This window comes from Pecten maximus, chromosome 13, assembly GCF_902652985.1.
Source record: "Pecten maximus chromosome 13, xPecMax1.1, whole genome shotgun sequence".
Classification (NCBI taxonomy): Eukaryota; Metazoa; Mollusca; class Bivalvia; order Pectinida; family Pectinidae; genus Pecten; species Pecten maximus.
Window position 1 is genome coordinate 38471014 of NC_047027.1, and position 19832 is coordinate 38490845.

The 19832-nt window shown below is 37.1% G+C and overlaps 1 protein-coding gene across 2 annotated transcripts; it reads left to right on the forward strand.

The window, feature by feature from the left end:
- The first annotated feature begins 195 nt into the window (after positions 1–195).
- On the forward strand, positions 196–11741 carry LOC117340900 (upstream stimulatory factor 2-like). 2 transcript variants are annotated; one of them, XM_033902681.1, is made up of 9 exons: positions 196–361; positions 1802–1857; positions 2914–3009; positions 3441–3535; positions 3856–4018; positions 4740–4772; positions 5220–5360; positions 5537–5637; positions 6772–11741. In XM_033902681.1, exons 1-9 carry the CDS (start codon positions 330–332, stop codon positions 6985–6987), a joined length of 933 nt encoding a protein of 310 aa, XP_033758572.1. In that variant the 5' UTR covers positions 196–329; the 3' UTR covers positions 6988–11741. The 2 variants fall into 2 exon arrangements, with proteins under 2 accessions (XP_033758572.1, XP_033758571.1); XM_033902680.1 differs by having other exon boundaries at positions 197–361; positions 5537–5649.
- Positions 11742–19832: the final 8091 nt, after the last annotated feature.

Genomic DNA, 19832 nt, shown 5'->3' on the forward strand with positions numbered 1-19832 from the left:
ATGGTCTCAAACTTATATACGCCGACAACATAGACCGTTAATATTCTTGTTTATTCATATAAATGTTTTAACGGACCTGTTCAGTTTTATGTTTGTTTTAATAATTATGTTACTATTTTGTGTATTAGAGCTTCTTAATAATAATTTATCATAACATATCTAACACAAAATAACGCTGCGACAATGTATCCCTGCGCTAAGACGTTTTGCAGCAAGATCAGCCATCTTTGTCACATGTTCATTTTCCCATCTCACATGACCTGTTGTTTGGCCCCGTGATCAAGCTTGCATTATTTCCTGGCAAATTCAAACACCCATCAAAAAGCCACATGGATATGCTAGACGAGGCCTTGGAAGCAAGGTTGGTGAGAAATTACATGAAAAAAGAAGTGATATGTAGTTGAAAACAGCACTGTTACTGAGTTGACAGGGAGTAAAATTGTTGATTTGGCGTTATTGACGGGACATACCTATGTCGGATAGGACTATAACTAACAGCATACATACTGCCTCCGGGCTGTCAAAGTCAGCATCGTGGATTTTTTACTGGTCATGTGATTTCCATACTGGTGTAAAAAGTCATATGACCCCGAAGCACCAACTTGGAAATACTATTGTTAGTGTTTCCTGGTTGATATATAGGTCATTTGTCTCGTTTCATTCGTATAGGTCTGGTCCATGATAATTAATTTATTGTGGGGATATTTTTATAAACGTTTTAAGGACAGGTTACCCATGATTTGTCACCTGTTCAAAATGTAGAAATCGTATAGAAGATGGTTTGTACAAATCAGTAAGTAATACTCTTCCTACTTTGATGTGTATTGTGGTTAGTTTGAGTTTTATATATTGTAATTCTAAGTTTAAAACTAAAATACATAATTCAAGTTATAGGAAATACTTTCTAGAATTAGTATTTCAAGCAGTTGGGTTAAATTTAAAAATCACCTGCATATTTTAATTTTGATATCAGCTGTTGAGTTGTCAAAATGGGTAATACTGGATGGATGTACCTGAAAAATCATTTGACACTTTTGACTAGCCTACTTAAGGAAAGTAGGCACTTCAAAAGTAGTCAAACGCTTTTCCCTGCAAGAGTAGCTAGTAAAAAAACATGCAGGTAAAAATTTGGAGGTTCATTGCCCCAGTGAAAAAAAAAAGTAAAAAATATACTTTGTTCTATACTGTAGTTGGATAATGTAAATAGCGCTAGAATTACTGGTAATAATGTAACACATTCTTAAGTTGTTAAGAAATGATGAGGCTACACATCCAGAGTATAGTAAATCTTTATTTTTGCATACAAATGGAGTCCCGAGATCTTTCTAAGTTAATGACACACTTACAAAAATGTGCTCATTTCAGATGTTAAAATCATTATTGAAATATTCAGACCACAATCCAAAAGCCATATACATTTTATTAAACCAGAAAATCTAACATGTTGTGATATATTGCTTTTTGTTATAATACCCTTTTGTGTTATTCTTTTTCCAACCGTAAACTACTAAACTAGTTATAATGTGTGTTTTTTTAGATATTTTCTAACATTGGTGATCTGGTTTGGGTAATGTTGCTTTACTTGAGCTCATAGTAACACATAGAAGATGAATTTTATTGTGTTACAGTCATTTTGGAGTGAAACTCACCATCTAAGAAAAAAATAATGTACTTTCTTTTATACATAAATATAATCTTTAAGACTGAAGAAATACCATTTGTTCTTTTGTGGGTACAAATACACTTCTCCAGCAATTTATTACCTATGATTACAGAAGTTCTTATTTACTCTTCATTACAGCCATGATAAAACAAACGATTCCACTGGTTCTGACGATGTCCAGCTGAGTGGACAAGGTAAAGTTTTTATTAAATTGATTTGATCCAATTCAGGCAATTGTCATAATGACTAACTCTCATATCATACCTATTACCTGGTTATATATGTATCTATTATCTGCCTGTTGATTGTTCATACTTTCCAGATAAGTTTTGTACAGTGTATCAAAGGTTTTGTATGTGTAGTCTTTTACTTGAAAAAAATCACTGAGATCTCTATCTTAAATTTAACCAAAACGACAGCAGCTCATGATACTCTGCTGCACTATTTCAGTATTTCACTTTGGATGTTCAAGATTGTGTTGGGACACTTTGGGGAGTGTCACATACCAGAAGTAGGCCAGTCTACTGCAATTTGTATTTTTACCTTCATAAGTTAATGATTATGACTTGTAGCTGTGTAGGTACTTTTTGGGAACATGGCATGTTGCATACAATAAGTAGGTCACTGTTACTTGTTTTGCTCTGTATCAGGAAAAAATGGTTCCAGGGATGGTGTACTATTTTACCAATCACAGACAACAAGTACAACTACATATACACCAGATCAGAAAAAAATCCCATACACTACTGCACATCTTACTAATTGTGAAAATTGATTATTCTGGATGTAGTGTACTTTCGTTACCATGTCTGTTTCAAGTCTAATTAAAATAAACTTAAAAGGGCTATGCATAGAGGACATGTTTGTTAAACTTTTCAAATGCCCAAATATAGACATGGTAGTTATATATTGAGTGTTGTTACGTCAAATCTATGATAACATTATTATCTCCCCTTATTTGTTATTGGTTTTCAAGACATTGAAGGTAAACACCTGCCCATGCATGACTTGAAAAGTTCTTAATAATAAACATTACATTTGTATTTTCCTGATGATCTTGTATATTTATATATATTTTATTAATTTCGTTCAATGTCATAAGGCTTAGATTAACCAAACGATCAAAACATAAATCTGTTATATGCTGAGATCGGTCGTTATATTTCTTGTTTTATCTGTTGGTAGTATATGATGTCATGAGTAAACATTGAAGTTCCATTGATCCCTGATAAATTTGTTTGAATTGACAGGCGAATCTCCTGACAGCCAGGCGATGGCATCAGTTCAGCAAGGTGCAACAATTAGTTTGGACCCCAATATACAGTACCAATTCCGCACAGAAACCGGTAAGATTGTGAGATCTGTTTAGCATCAGTCATAGTGGATCCTTCATTTTACAGAGAAGAAAATAAATATTAACTGGAAAAAAATGGGCCAAGCAATATGTCCAATCAACTGGAAGTTATAGATCCACAACACCTAGACCTATAACAAAGTGTAGAAAGAGATGGAAAAACAAGGAATAATACCAACATTCAAATTGTTCATTAGTTGATCTGAATAACGGCTGAAATAAAAAAAAAATGACAACGTTTTTTTTTACTATGTTTATTGATTGTCAAAAGCACAGGCAGAAATTTAGGTCATATTTGAGCTCCTTTAAGCTGAAGGTGAGAGGGAGGACATGTTTTAGAAACATTCTTTAGTTTAAAGTAATTGTAAACCCTAAAAAAATTAGACAGTGCAAAGAGTGAATGAATAACACTTTGTGTTACAGGACAGGTAACCTATCGTGTTGTACAGGTGGCTCAAGATGGTACAGAGGCAGCGGCTCAAGTAGTAACTACAAATGCTTTCCCACAAGGCTCACAGGTATACAATTTTTCACCCACTAGAAATATCCCTATCTGCGTGCGTGACACTATCGGTAAGGTTGTCTTTGGTTTGGTCTATGTTTGCAACGGAGGACACCCATTTCTTTTCTATATTCAGTAATTTTGTTGTCTATTAATCTGTTCAGTTTTGAAATATTTTAACATGCACATTCAATCATGGACTGGGAATTTACAAAAAGCTTCTGTCAATATGCTAAAAAATGGCCGGTATACTTAAAATTCAAAGAAATATGCTTAGCATGGTGGATGCACTTAAAATTTGAACAAATATTGCTAGCTACTGGTGTCTTCTGACAGGCTGTGATACAAAGTCCATTTAGCAATGGTGGCAGTCCCACACCTGACAACCAGGCAGACACAAGGTATACCTACTTCCCTACAGGAACAGCTGACCAGACAGCAGCTGCACAGCAGAATGAGGTGGCCACAGCATCAATAGGACAAGTAGCAACAGGTGGAGGTGAGTATCGATTAAGGATCTCCAGATTAGAGCTCAGAAGGGGACACTAATGCTCTCGTTCGTCAATCATTCTATCTATCAACGTCACCATTTCTTGTGAAAAGGTCAACAGATACGGCCACTGTTAATTGTTATTGTAACAATAACAAGTTGAAATAGATCTATCGAACTCAAAATTTGCATACTGCTTCCTAATCAAAAGTGGTAATTTGGGATTTCCTATCGACAAGTATTGTGTGAAAAGGTCAAAAAAATAATCTGTGGGTTCTTTTTTCTGGGTTCCTTGATTCCAGCTCCAACATTATGCAACCTGTGTGCTTCTTTCTGGTCCCAGGAAAGTGCACAATTTTAATGCAAAATTACTTAACTTGTTTCTTAGTTGTTGTAAAAATAAGTAATAAATTAAGAAGTAATCACTGGCTGTGTCAAAACTGAAGGAATACATATCCTCAATTGATATTTCCGTTGCACTCCAGTATCTTCATTTCTTTATAGATTTTGATCAAACTTAACACAAAAGTTAAGAATAGGACTATAACTAGTTCTGATTTTCAGATCACAAGGGTTATGGTCAAGGTTACATATACTTTTATACAAATCTTCCTCTTTGTCTGAACTTAATTTCTAAATGGACTTTTAATTTGTAAGCAAATGTTATGTAATGTAATACCGAAAACAAGTTAAGTTTTCTCCTCAAATTTTGTGTTTTACTAATTTACAGGTGCATGGTCAAATGATGCATCTCTTGGTCAAGGTAAGATCTCCTTTCTCATCAAAAAATTGTAACATGGTTCCTTTTATCTCTTTATTTAAAGCCACGCGTGAAAACTGCTACGTCAATATGTACATCAATGTCTTCTAAATGTCATAAAGTTTAGTCTGAATAATTGGTTCATGATTGCATTTTCTTGAACAAATTGAGTTGGTGGCCAAAACACGAGGCAGAGGAAGAGGTCCAGTAGGAGAAAATGCCTTCTCTACCAACATGAATGTACAGAATGGAACATTGTTATATCCCAGAAGGAAAAAAATAGATAATTTCTGGAACAAACGTAGATTGGAGAAGATTGGCGTAGTCTCGATTGTGGTAATGGCAGTATCTCTTTGTAAACATCTCTACTGAAACTGTAACTAAATTGTGTGTTTATTGGAAATGTGTAAACTTTCTACCTGGGCATGACAAGATAAAATTTTGTTTCAGGACAATTCTATGTTATGATGTCCCCTCAAGATGTACTACAAGGTCAGCGAAATATTGCCCCAAGAACAGGTTTCAACACACCCAAAATAGATGGAGGGAGATCTGGTCGTGATGACCGAAGACGGGCTACACATAATGAAGGTTTGTTGCTTTATTCATGGACATCATGTTGTATGAAGAACATCATAGTGATTTGCTCAATATGAATAGAAAATGGAGGATATAAACTTCTATGGAAGAATTGGAGAAAATATAAAATGGAATTTGTAGAAATATTTTATGTCTTAGAAATATAAAATACTACAATGTGTTTTCAGTGGAGAGGCGACGGCGAGATAAGATAAACAATTGGATCGTCACTCTCTCCAAGTTAGTTCCAGACTGTGCCCAGGAACATGTGAAACAGGGCCAGACCAAGGTAAGTGAAAATGTAAGTAACTTTTTTTATTTTTTCATTTTGACAAATTCAGTATTCATTTTTAAATCAATTTTGTTTATATATAAATTTATTTTCACATTGAATATATGATATACAGTATTATATCCATGTACTGGTGTATCAAAAACCCTTTACTGATACACAATTTAGAATTAACATGTATATCTTCTAAATAATGCTTCTTTATTTTTAGCCCACCATCATCAGATGGTGAGCTATTCAAATCACCCAGTTTCCATGGTCTGCCGTCCATCCGTATGTAAACCATTCTTGATTTCACAATTTCTCAGAAAGTACTTTCTCAAAGAAGTGCTGAAGGGATCTTTCTCAAATTTCATATATAAGTTCCCCATGGTCCCCAGTTGTGCATTTTGGGACAAATTGGAAAACGACATGGCCGACAGGCAGTCATCTTGGGTTTTGACAATTGAAGTTTGTCATCGCTAGTTCCAGAATGATTGAAAGTATCTTTCTAAAGTGTATGTTTTCCTTGATCTCTAGTTATGCATCTTCCCACTATATAGCCATTGTGGGTCTTTCTCAAATTTGAATGTAAGGAGGTTCTTATTTGTCTCCAGTTGTATGTGAATGCAAGTAAGGTTGAAGGAACTAATAGAATGATAAAGATTATGGCCATCTTGGATTTTGACAATTGCAGGTCACTGCTGCTATATAGTGTTATATAAAGTTATAAAATGTTTTGAAGGAAGAGTGATAGAAGGGAAAAGATCAGACTTTCATTTGACTTATATAGATCATTCAATGGTGGGTGGTAAGATCCCTTTGGGATCTCTTGTACTGCCTTGTTAGCTCACCTGGTTCGAGGCAGTCTATTTATTGCTTTTTGCTACGGAGGAGTTTTGATGCTTCTTAGAACAGATAGTGAAATTCACTGATTTCAGCTTTTCTGGAAAATGTCTCCCAAGACTGTTCAGAAAAACTTTATTAATCTTCATTTATTCATACCAAGTTAGGAGATTGTGCACAATGGCTATAGATCTAGAGTAGACTTACATATATCACTTTCATTTAATCCTTCGTATTGATAATTTTATAAAACATAACGTTGGTGAAGTATCATGCCCATTTACAGTTTCAACATTATTTTTTCAGAGCAAAGGAGGAATTCTATCAAAAGCTTGTGATTATATCACTGAACTCAGAAATGGCAATGTGCGTATGGCGGAAAGTCTCAAGGAAACTGAACGCTTATCTGTTGATCTTGAATTGTTGAGACAACAGTGTGAGGACATGAAAAATGAAAATGCAATATTGCGTGCCCAGTTACAGTCACATGGCATCATCCCTGATGTATCTGGAGGATCATAGTGGTGGTAGTCTGGGTGATATTTGTCTCAGACACAAACATTAAAGTAGTCTGTTCAGAGTCATCCAGAATTCAGTAAGAAACAGTGCTCGGCTGTATCAGACTTCTTCTCTTATCAAATGTTTTGTGCTCCAGCAAATCACTTGTCGGCAAATCAGTCGTGTTCCAGCAGGTCAATCTGTAGGATTGATTTGCCCCCCAGAAGGAGAGGCTTGATTGGCCAAATATGAGGATACAAGCTACTGAAGATGAAAAGACTTTATATTTCGTGTTAGAACCTGTCTTCAGAGATCAGCCGTGGTAGATGATCAGCCATAATTAGAGGCCCCTAAGAGTGTTTCACCACGACATGGACCCTCAGGAAGAAAATAATGCGGAAAATTGAATTCTTCTTTCAAGACAGGTTTTACAGTTAGATTTTATGTACATCTGGAATGGTGTGTAAACTGTGACATTACATGTTTTATTTGGGGAATATTTTCCCAGTCTCAATAATATGTATACTTAACTATTTTTTACATACAGAAACATACATACTGATTTTAGGTAAAGAAATAAATTTTCGTCTTTCTTACGATTTTCCATTTTCATCTCTGTTACAGAATAGTGTTGCTAATATTTTTCAGTATCTTGACAAATAGTTTAGAAAGCTTAAACAGAAATTTTGATCAACACTGTTTGTAAAAAATGTGCTGTACAAGTTTGGCAGCATTTTTGCTAAACACTTTTGACATCAAAAATTGGTTTATTGGCTTACAACTGTCAAGCTACCTAATGAATATCAAATGAATCATGTCCACATGCTGAGAGCAAATTTCACCTGACATGGGAGCAGTTATAAACTACTGTTCATTATAATAAATTGTCATGCTTAGCATGTAGGACACTTCACAGAAATTTAACTTTCTAAGACTCGTGTATCCTCCCAAGATACTGGGTCATATACTGCAAGGCAGATCATTGTAAAAATAGGAATTTTGTGTATCATTTGTCATGGCATGATTATTTATTTCTATTTAATGGTAATTTATATAATATCACATGATACAACAATTTATACACTTTTGATTTTCATACCATCGTGAGTTGGGAAGAGTGGTGTCAGAAACCTGTCACATTGCTTCTGGTCAACTTACTTTTTAAAGAACAATTGTTAAATTTTAAATGATTACTGTGGATTGGCTGATGTTTTTAATGCAGATTATTAGTGTAATGATAATAATCATAATGTGATGTTGTATATTTCCTGTTTTATAAAGGTACACATCCACAGCTCTTTATTTATTGTCTTAAGAATGCAAACTTTTATGAGTATGCCCCTTCTGCTTCGCCTTGGGATTCATTTGACGTTAAAATTATGCCATGATGCAGTGTTGGTCGTCTGTTGGAATAATTTGATAAAAGTTGGTCAAAAAGTATCCTTTGTGGCCAAATAGGTATTTTGCTGAAATATGGTCTAAAGCATAATTGGGCAAAGGGGACATTGTATAATAGTGGGTATATGGCTCCCCTGGGGGCCGAGGGACTAATAGTGGGTATATGGCTCCCCTGGGGGCAGAGGGACTAATAGTGGGTATATGGCTCCCCTGGGGGCAGAGGGACTAATAGTGGGTATATGGCTCCCCTGGGGGACATTGTATAATAGTGGGTATATGGCTCCCCTGGGGGCAGATGGACTAATAGTGGGTATATGGCTCCCCTGGGGGCAGAGGGACTAATAGTGGGTATATGGCTCCCCTGGGGGACATTGTATAATAGTGGGTATATGGCTCCCCTGGGGGCAGAGGGACTAATAGTGGGTATATGGCTCCCCTGGGGGCAGATGGACTAATAGTGGGTATATGGCTCCCCTGGGGGCAGAGGGACTAATAGTGGGTATATGGCTCCCCTGGGGGACATTGTATAATAGTGGGTATATGGCTGCCCTGGGGGCAGAGGGACTAATAGTGGGTATATGGCTCCCCTGGGGGACATTGTATAATAGTGGGTATATGGCTCCCCTGGGGGCAGAGGGACAAGGCCCAACAGGGGAATATGTGGTAAATCATTTGAGGTTGTGATCTGTATGAAATTTGGTCTGGCTCCGGTCCCCAGGTAGTGGGGGTGGGCTGAATAGGGAAATAGAGGATTTTTATCAATATCTCCTTTGTTGTTTTAGCGATATTGATCAAATTTTTATTTTATGTTATCTGTCCACCCCACTTGAGGCAGAGGGTCGGGGTTAAATAGAAAAGTCAAAATTTTCAACTGAATTTACTTGAATTTCGACTTCCATGCAGAATGCTGAAAGGTGAATCTTGAAATTGAAAATATATATTAATATTCAAGTGTTTTGCTTAAGCTCAGTGAAGTATCCAGGTGAGTGATGCAGGTCCTTAATTACAATTATAAACAAGAGCTGCTATTCAGTTCAGGATTTATTTATAGATGTGCTACTTTTAAGATTGTCTTGTCCTTCTTTGAACAAGCCTACATCATGATATGTTAAAACATCGCAGACCATTAAATCCATGATAGCCTGCAGGACTGTACTGACAATAATAATACATCATTTTGGCACAATGTTGACCTGCATTATATCACTTCAGATAACATAATATAGATAGGTTTAAATGATTGATTTGCCAGCACACTGGTCCAGTAAATATAAAACTTAAATAACAGATATGCAACTATATTAATATTTGATATTCAAATATAACTATAATTGAACAATAATTGTCTGATTGAATTTATTGTCAATATATTTACATTCTGTATACTGCAATATTTAAACGTTATTCCGCAAGTGTATGAATACATATACAGAGAGGTACAATTGTCCTTGGAAACAAACATGGCCACCATTCATTTTCCGTGTATTCAAGTAGTGAGCTATCAGCTTTTTTAGCCTTTAATTATAAAAGTTGGTTGGAATTAAAGCGACTTTAAAAATAAAAGGATAACAAAAATTTATTATCAAACATAAATGCCACAAAATTATTATAAGACCCATGGCAGAAAAGAAATTGGCCATTTTATGATCACTGTCTGCAAATGACACTGATGGCCATGGATTGTTGTCACCTACTGGTTCTCATTTAGAATTTCTGAAGGGATTTTCTTCCAGAAATAATGTAAATCCAGCAAATACATTATCATATCCATGGAAATGTCACTCTATTTCTAAATTACATATACTGTGTCAATGCGCAATAACAACTTTTGTTTCAGGTTATGAGAAATAAGTCAAAAATGTAAATATAGCATTGAACCGTTACCAGATAATAATAGGTGTTGTCAATCTGTCATCCCGATATAGAATAATGGCAATCTGTCACTCGAGATAGAATGTTGCCCTTCTGTCACCCAAGATAGAATGTTGTCCTTCTGTCACCCAAGATAGAATGTTGTCCATCTGTCACCCGAGATAGAATTTTGCCCTTCTGTCACCCAAGATAGAATGTTGCCCTTCTGTCACCCGAGATAGAATGTTGCCCTTCTGTCATCCGAGATAGAATTTTGCCCTTCTGTCACCCGAGATAGAATGTTGCCCTTCTGTCACTCGAGATAGTATGTTGCCCTTCTGTCACCTGAGATAGCATGTTGCCCTTCTGTCACCCGAGATAGAATGTTGCCCTTCTGTCACCCGAGATAGAATAATGTTGTCCATATGTCACACGAGATAGAATAATGTTGTCCATCTGTCACCCGAGATAGAATGTTGCCCTTCTGTCACCCGAGATAGAATGTTGCCCTTCTGTCACCCAAGATAGAATGTTGCCCTTCTGTCACCCGAGATAGAATGTTGCCCTTCTGTCACCCGAGATAGAATGTTGCCCTTCTGTCACCCGAGATAGAATGTTGCCCCTCTGTCACCCGAGATAGAATGTTGCCCTTCTGTCACCCGAGATAGAATCCTGTCACCCAAATTGTATCCATATCCTCTGTATGATCTGGTAATGCTTCAATGCTTAAAAGATCTGGGTGACAGATGAATAATTCAGACTTCATACATATTGACAATAGATAAGATCTGATGACCGTCCAATAGTTATAGGTGATAGATAGGGATGACGAATCATTGGGGTGTCTCTCAGCCAGTTTGTTATATGTAACCATTTCTATAGGCATGTGTAAATGTGGACACTGTATAAATGGATGTTTTCTCAATGGGTTATGTGTGCAATGAATATGGATTTAGATGCACAGAAACACAAGCATAGATTTTTCACAACACTAAGTATTTTAATGATTTAAGTTCATATAGTAATAAAGATGCACAGTACTGTGAATCTCTTATAATTCTTAAATTGAACATTGTAATAAGGTATGTATGCAAGATTAAAATTTTGACTAGACTTGACCAGATTTGTATTTCGTTATGTGCTCTATAATCATATATATATGCAGATGTAAGAAAAGCTCTGATTTCAATAGATCTATACCTGTAGATGCCTTGTATAATGTATTTTGCAATGCTGAGTGTCCGGGTGGACTGGATGGACATTATATAGAAACTACATCTGAACTTGCTGATGATGACATGAAGCCAAACAATTAATGTAATCGGGTACCATTGTGGTAATGGTTGAGTACAGTGAACCAGTCATGGACACATGTTTTACACGTATGTTATTTATAAACAATAGGTAAATAATGATTCTGGTTGTATTTGGAGGTTATATGAGGCAATGTGAACTTGTTATGTATCAAGATTGTGAAAGGGAAAGTGTACCTGTGAATTAAAGATATTTTAATTAACCAATGAACTGTGGATACTGTGCTATGTTGTTTATGGTCATTGTATTAAAAATCACAGATATTTGCATGAAAACAACATACTAGAAATATATAGAAATTGCTGCTAGATATTAAAAAAACATACTACAAATATATAAATATCACAGCAAGAAAATTTAAACAACATACTGCAAATATGTAGATATCACAGCAAGAGAATTTAAACAACATACTACAAATATATAAATATCACAGCAACAGAATTTAGACAATTTTTGGATATATTTTCTTAATGTTATATTCAAATTGCTCTTTCGATAAGAAACAACCATTGACAAAAATACTTTGTTCAGTGAGGAGATCCCTGCTTTCAAAATCAGCTTCCGACATCTTCCGAGATTTTGAGTGGACCCTCTCATCATATATTGGGGTTAAGTTAAGATGTAATTGATTATCCTTGATACATTGAACTGTGTTACATACCTTCTGACATTTTTGCTCTCAGACTTTCTATTGTTTTCCCCTTCACACTCACAACTGGTGAGATTTGAGAGGACCCTCTCATTATATATTGGGGTTAAGTTTTAAATTCAGATGTAGTTTATTATCCTTGATACCATGGCATCCGTCCGTCGTCAACATTGACTTCTTCTTCATAACCGCTGATGATGGGAAATGTACAAATTTAAATGTTAGCATCATTATAGGGATTAAAAATTGTACGGGGGGGGGGGGGCAATTTGGCTAAATTGATAAAAACAACTTCTTCTCTGGAACTAAACAATGGATATCGCTCATATTTGACTTGTTACATCCTTATGGGGTAGGGATACCAAATTGTACAAATGGTGGAGCTGACCCCCTGGGGGCCTGAGGGGCAAGGTCAAAAGTGTCAATTTGGCTATATTGATGTAAACAACTTCTTTTCTGGAACTAAGCAATGTATGACATTGATATTTCAGTGGTAACATCCAAAGGAGGCCAGGGTTCATATATATACAAATAATGGGGCTGAAAATCCACCACTCAACCCCACCCCTGGGGTCTGGGGTCTTTCCTCACCCCTGAAGACATTTCTTTTGTTTTATCTTTGAAACCATTCAGATCCCCACCCCATAACCATATATAGCCTTGTCAGGCATCAAGGGATGAACACAATCCTGATGTTAAAATAGGCTGAGCTGAGTAGGCTCGAAGTCTTTCCCCACCCCAAGGGACTTATAGTTTCTAGCTTTATTTGTTGATGTATGATTATGTTGTAGGGATCTCAACTGCTTCAAAGATATAACCCAGAAACGATTCAACATTATTTTCAGATCATAAGTGTCGGATGTTTAAAATCATCAACTATCATTATGCATATCGCATCTCCGGTGATTGCTAAGGTCCAAGGCCTCTTGCTAATACAGTAGTTCCTGAGATTTATTATTGTCTATTCATGAAAAATTTCAGGTTTCTTATTCAAATTTGATAAAAACATGAAAAATGCTTTGGTCTTTTCAAGGCCAGCTAGCTATTAAAATTCTATTTTTTTTCTTCTTATTTTTGATCACATTCTTGCAACCTTATGTTAATACTATCCTCTCTTGGTTGCTATCAGTGAAAATTGAACAAATACCTGATTGACAAAGGATAGTCGCACATTCCTGATGGACAAAAGGTGGCCACACAATCCTGATAGACAAATGATGGCCATAGTCTGATGGACCAAGGATGGCCCAGTATTCCTGACAGACCAGGGGGTAGCCTCACAATCCTGATGGACAAAGCAGAACCACATATATCTGATGGACCAAGGATGGTCCAGTATTCCTGATAGACCAGGGGGTAGCCTCACAATCCTGATGGACAAAGCAGAACCACATATATCTGATGGACCAAGGATGGCCCAGTATTCCTGACAGACCAGGGGGTAGCCTCACAATCCTGATGGACAAAGCAGAACCACATATATATGATGGGGAGGGTGGCCACACATAACTGATGGACAAACGGTGGCCACACAATCCTGATGGACAAACGGGGGCCACACAATCCTGATGGACAAACGGTGGCCACACAATCCTGATGGACAAACGGTGGCTACACATTCCTGATGGACAAAGCATAGCCACATGTACACATATCTGATGGTCAAAGGGTGGCCACACATACCTAGCGGACAACGGAAAGCCACTGATACTCGTGGACAAAAATGGTCACGTTTCTTATGAACAAAAGAAAGCCACTCATCTCTGGGTAGACATCTCACAACTAGGCTAAGAGCAATTTCCACTAGCCTGATCTAAGTAAGGTAACCTCATACCTTTACTTTTACACTACTGCCTCCTTCACAAAGTCTCCATCCCAAAGACAACCATTGCATAGGTTCTTCAGCTTCAATGGTCAATAGTGAACGGCATCAAATTTGTATAAGGCAATGGGCCCTAAACTCGTCCTAGGCTAAATGGAAATTCCCAATAGCCACAGCTAGTAGAGTGACCTTTAGCTTATACATTATAGTATGACGAGCTGTTATGGAAAAAAAGTGCATTTATTACTCCCCTGTCGTTTGAAAAACGGGGGGACTAAAGGTTTACCCTCCGTCCGTCTGTCTGTCTGTCACGCAACAGTTATCCGGACAACTTCTAAAGTACTACTCCGATTTTAAATGAAACTTGGTATACATGATCAGTATAACGTAGTTGTGCATCCCACTTTTTTTCGGAGTAAAAATTCTGAAATGCGAGTAAAAATGGTTATATCTCGTCACCTGACGGGTAAAATAGCTCAAAGTCATAGTTTCATTTGAGGTCAAATCTCACTTTATTTTCGAAATTAGAGCTTGTCCGGGGCATAACTTCTATGTTATTTTACCTACGTTTAACCAACTAGGTATACTTATGTATTTTTGTTCTTTTAAATATTTGTTGTCCGCAACCTGAAATATTCTTCCTGTTGTTCTGTTGGGAAAACTAGTTTAATATATCTATTGAAGTTCTGTCGGAAATAAATGGGAAATAAATAGGTGCACTCCTAGGTCAGGCAGGGGACTTTGTATTGCTGTTGCAATACTATCCATCCTTGTTGATATTTAAAAAAGAAAAAAAACAATAGCATTTTGAGAATTAGAATAGTCAAATGCCTGAAGTATTGTGAATGCGGGCAGTTGAATGGGTTTCAATCTGCTTTGAACCGCCATTGGAAGATATCTTGACGCAAAGTTCAACTTAAGTTGCAACTAATTACGTAATACATGATCCGTGTAGTGTCTACATATCTAATCGTATTAGTAACAAAGCATGCCATTTTGTATTTGTTAAGAAATTGATGTTAAAATCACTCCATAAAATGACGCCCCTTAGTGGCGGAAGAAGCAATTAACGTCATGATTTGTAAGAGAAGGAAGTCCATCAATAAAGTGAATTTTGCCGGATATAAATTAAATTATAAGGATTTTCTTGAATATATTTTTTATAATATGGAGTATAGCAAAAAAAAAACACAAAAACTGGGTGTAGCCTTTCATCATAAACCGTTTCATGGTTTACTTAGATTATACACGTGTACTCCGGGTTTTTTGTGTTATACCTCCATAACATAAAAAATATATTCACGTTAATCATTGAATACGTATAAAGTACATGATTTAAAGACAAATATATCAAGCAATAAGGAGGTGCATCATTTGACACAAAATCATTATTCTTTAAGAAAAGAAATCAATGAGTTCCATATAGAGACGTAAAATCAAGGAGGTCCAGGTGTGTGTCTAAGGCCAATGACTGATATAACCGATATGAATAATTCATTGGTTTTACATAAAACAAGAGGCCCATGGGGCCTGTATCGCTCACCTGGTTGGATTTGACCAAATGTCAAAATAATGTTCATGTTCAATTCCTTTTGTTTGTTAACCTCAAACAATGCTATATATGGTTATAGCGTGGGGATCCCAACTGCTTTAAAGAAATAATGAAGTCCAGACTCTCTGAGTTTACAACATGCATTTATAACTGTATGACTAGTAGTGATTTAAAGGAATTACCTCTATTTCCCATATGGGGCCCCACCCCTTTTGCCCCTCGGGGGTCAGAGTCACCATTTATGCAAATCTGTTCCCCTTCCCCAAAGGATGTTTCTTGTCAAATTGGGTTCAAATCCATTCATAACTTTATGACAAGTAGAGATTTAAAGGAATTACCTCTATTTCACATATGGGGCCCCGCCTCTTTGGCCCCTCGGGGGTCAGAGTCACAATTTATGCAAAATCTGTTCCCCTTCACATAAGAATGTTTCTGACCAATTTGGGTTTAAATCCATTCATAACTTTATGACTAGTAGCGATTTGAAGGAATTACCTCTTATTTCCCCATTAGGCTCCGCCCCTTTGGCCCCTTGGGGGTCAGAGTCACAATTTATGCAAAATCTGTTCCCCTTCCCCCAAGAATACTTCTGACCAAATTGGGTTCAAATCCATTAATAACTTTATGACTAGTAGCGATTTGAAGGAATTACCTCTATTTCCCCATTAGGCCCCGCCCCTTTTGCCCCTTGGGGGTCAGAGTAGCCATTTATGCAAAATCTGTTCCCCTTCCCCAAAGGATGTTTCTGACCAAATTGGGTTAAAATCCATTCATAACTTTATGACTAGTAGCGATTTGAAGGAATTACCTCTATTTCCCCATTAGGCCCCGCCCCTCAGGCCCCTTGGGGGTCAGAGTCACCATTTATGCAAAATCCGTTCCCCTTCCCCCAAGAATGTTTTTGACCAAATTGGGTTCAAATCCATTCATAATTTTATGACTAGTAGTGATTTAAAGGAATTGCCTAAATTTCCCCTATTGGGCCCCGCCCCTCAGGCCCCTTGGGGGTCAGAGTCACCATTTATGCAAAATCTGATCCCCTTCTGCCAAGGATGTTTCTGACCAAATTTGGTCAAAATCCATTAATAACTTTATGACTAGTAGCGATTTGAAGGAATTACCTCTATTTCCCCATTAGGCCCCGCCCCTTTCGCCCCTTGGGGGTCAGAGTAGCCATTTATGCAAAATCTGTTCCCCTTCCCCAAAGGATGTTTCTGACCAAATTGGGTTAAAATCCATTCATAACTTTATGACTAGTAGCGATTTGAAGGAATTACCTCTATTTCCCCATTAGGCCCCGCCCCTCAGGCCCCTTGGGGGTCAGAGTCACCATTTATGCAAAATCCGTTCCCCTTCCCCCAAGAATGTTTTTGACCAAATTGGGTTCAAATCCATTCATAATTTTATGACTAGTAGTGATTTAAAGGAATTGCCTAAATTTCCCCTATTGGGCCCCGCCCCTCAGGCCCCTTGGGGGTCAGAGTCACCATTTATGCAAAATCTGATCCCCTTCTGCCAAGGATGTTTCTGACCAAATTTGGTCAAAATCCAATAAGAACTTTTTGACTAGTAGTGATTTGATGCAAATGTTGACGGACGACGGACGACAGACGACGGACGCCGCACCATGGCATAAGCTCACCGGACCTTCGGTCCAGGTGAGCTAAAAACGGAATAATTTATTGATATCAAGGGAATCATTTCTTAATACTTATAATGCAGTTATAAATATTAAAACTTTATTGATATTGTAAAAGGATCGGCTTTTCACCTCAAACCGACACATTTAAAATATTTATACCCAGGTTCGGTGATCTTGGGTCCGTCAGGGTCTTACATTCTGGGTAATAATTTGTACGTGAAGTCTGGCAAATAAACACAAACTCAAGATATATAAAGTTGGGAGCCTGAAGTTGGTTCCGAGTTCCGAGTTCCGTTTAAGAAAAACTGAAATACTATGTATTAACTTTATTGGTTTTGGTCCCAGTTCCGAGTTCCGTTTAAGAAAAACTGAAATACTATGTATTAGCTTGATTGGTTTTGGTCCCAGTTCCGAGTTCCGTTTAAGAAAAACTGAAATACTATGTATTAGCTTTATTGGTTTTTTTCCAGTTCCGATTTCCGTTTAAGATAAACGGAACTCGGAGTTCCTTTGAAGAAAAACTGAAATACTATGTATTAGCTTCATTGGTTTTGGTCCCAGTTCCTGGTTCCGTTTAAGATAAACGGAACTCGGAACCAGTTCCGAGTTCCGTTTAAGAAAAACTGGAATACTATGTATTAGCTTTATTGGTTTTGGTCCCAGTTCCGAGTTCCGTTTAAGAAAAACTGAAATACTATGTATTAACTTAATTGGTTTTGGTCCCAGTTCCGAGTTCCGTTGAAGAAAAACTGAAATACTATGTATTAGCTTGATTGGTTTTGGTCCAGTTCCGAGTTCCGTTTAAGATAAAAAGAACTCGGAACCAGTTCCGAGTTCCGTTTAAGAAAAACGTAACTGCAATGTATTAGCTTTACGAGTTTTGGTCCCAGTTCCGAGTTCCGTTTAAGAAAAACTGAAATACTATGTATTAGCCAGTTGCGAGTTCCGTTTAAGCTAAACGGAACTAGGAACCAGTTCCGAGTTCCGTTTAAGAAAATAGCCCATGTACTTTATCTCAATATGAGACCCGAATCTGAAGAAGAAAAACTACATGTGTCAAATGGGTGCAAAGTCATTTATCATTCACGTATGAATTTTAAGGGACTTGGTCCTAGTTTTCAGTTCCGTTGAAGAAAAACGAAACTAGGAACCAGTTCCGAGTTCCGTTTAAGTAAAACGGAACTAGGAACCAGTTCCGAGTTCCGTTTAAGCTAAACGGAACTAGGAACCAGTTCCGAGTTCCGTTTAAGCTAAACGGAACTAGGAACCAGTTCCGAGTTCCGTTTAAGAAAATATTCTATGTACTTTATCTCAATATGAGACCAGAATCTGAAGAAGAAAAACTACATGTGTCAAATGGATGCAAGGTCATTTATCATTCACGTATGAATTTTAAGGGACTTGGTCCTGGTTTTCAGTTCCGTTGAAGAAAAACGAAACTAGGAACTAGTTCCGAGTTCCGTTTAAGAAAAACTGAAATACTATGTATTAGCTTTATTGGTTTTGGTCCAGTTCCGAGTTCCGTTTAAGAAAAACTGAAATACTATGTATTAGCCAGTTGCGAGTCCGTTTAAGCTAAACGGAACTAGGAACCAGTTCCGAGTTCCGTTTAAGAAAAAAATATTCCATGTACTTTATCTCAATATGAGACCCGAATCTGAAGAAGAAAAACTACATGTGTCAAATGGGTGCAAAGTCATTTATCATTCACGTATGAATTTTAAGGGACTTGGTCCTAGTTTTCAGTTCCGTTGAAGAAAAACGAAACTAGGAACCAGTTCCGAGTTCCGTTTAAGTAAAACGGAACTAGGAACCAGTTCCGAGTTCCGTTTAAGCTAAACGGAACTAGGAACCAGTTCCGAGTTCCGTTTAAGCTAAACGGAACTAGGAACCAGTTCCGAGTTCCGTTTAAGAAAATATTCTATGTACTTTATCTCAATATGAGACCAGAATCTGAAGAAGAAAAACTACATGTGTCAAATGGATGCAAGGTCATTTATCATTCACGTATGAATTTTAAGGGACTTGGTCCTGGTTTTCAGTTCCGTTGAAGAAAAACGAAACTAGGAACCAGTTCCGAGTTCCGTTTAAGAAAAACTGAAATACTATGCATTAGCTTTATTGGTTTTGGTCCAGTTCCGAGTTCCGTTTAAGAAAAACTGAAATACTATGTATTAGCTTTATTGGTTTTGGTCCAGTTCCGAGTTCCGTTTAAGAAAAACTGAAATACTATGTATTAGCCAGTTGCGAGTTCCGTTTAAGCTAAACGGAACTAGGAACCAGTTCCGAGTTCCGTTTAAGAAAAAAATATTCCATGTACTTTATCTCAATATGAGACCCGAATCTGAAGAAGAAAAACTACATGTGTCAAATGGATGCAAGGTCATTTATCATTCACGTATGAATTTTAAGGGACTTGGTCCTGGTTTTCAGTTCCGTTGAAGAAAAACGGAACTGGGAACCAGTTCCGAGTTCCGTTTAAGGATAACAACACGACTGGTGTTGTAAAATTACGAGAAATTGTTGTGTTGTAACCTCCAAGAGAGAATATTACAACGCAGTTTTCGTTCATGGTACATTTCCTTCTTTTACCTTTTCGTAAATTACAAGTAGTTTGTTAAAGCAGCTTTCTAGATAT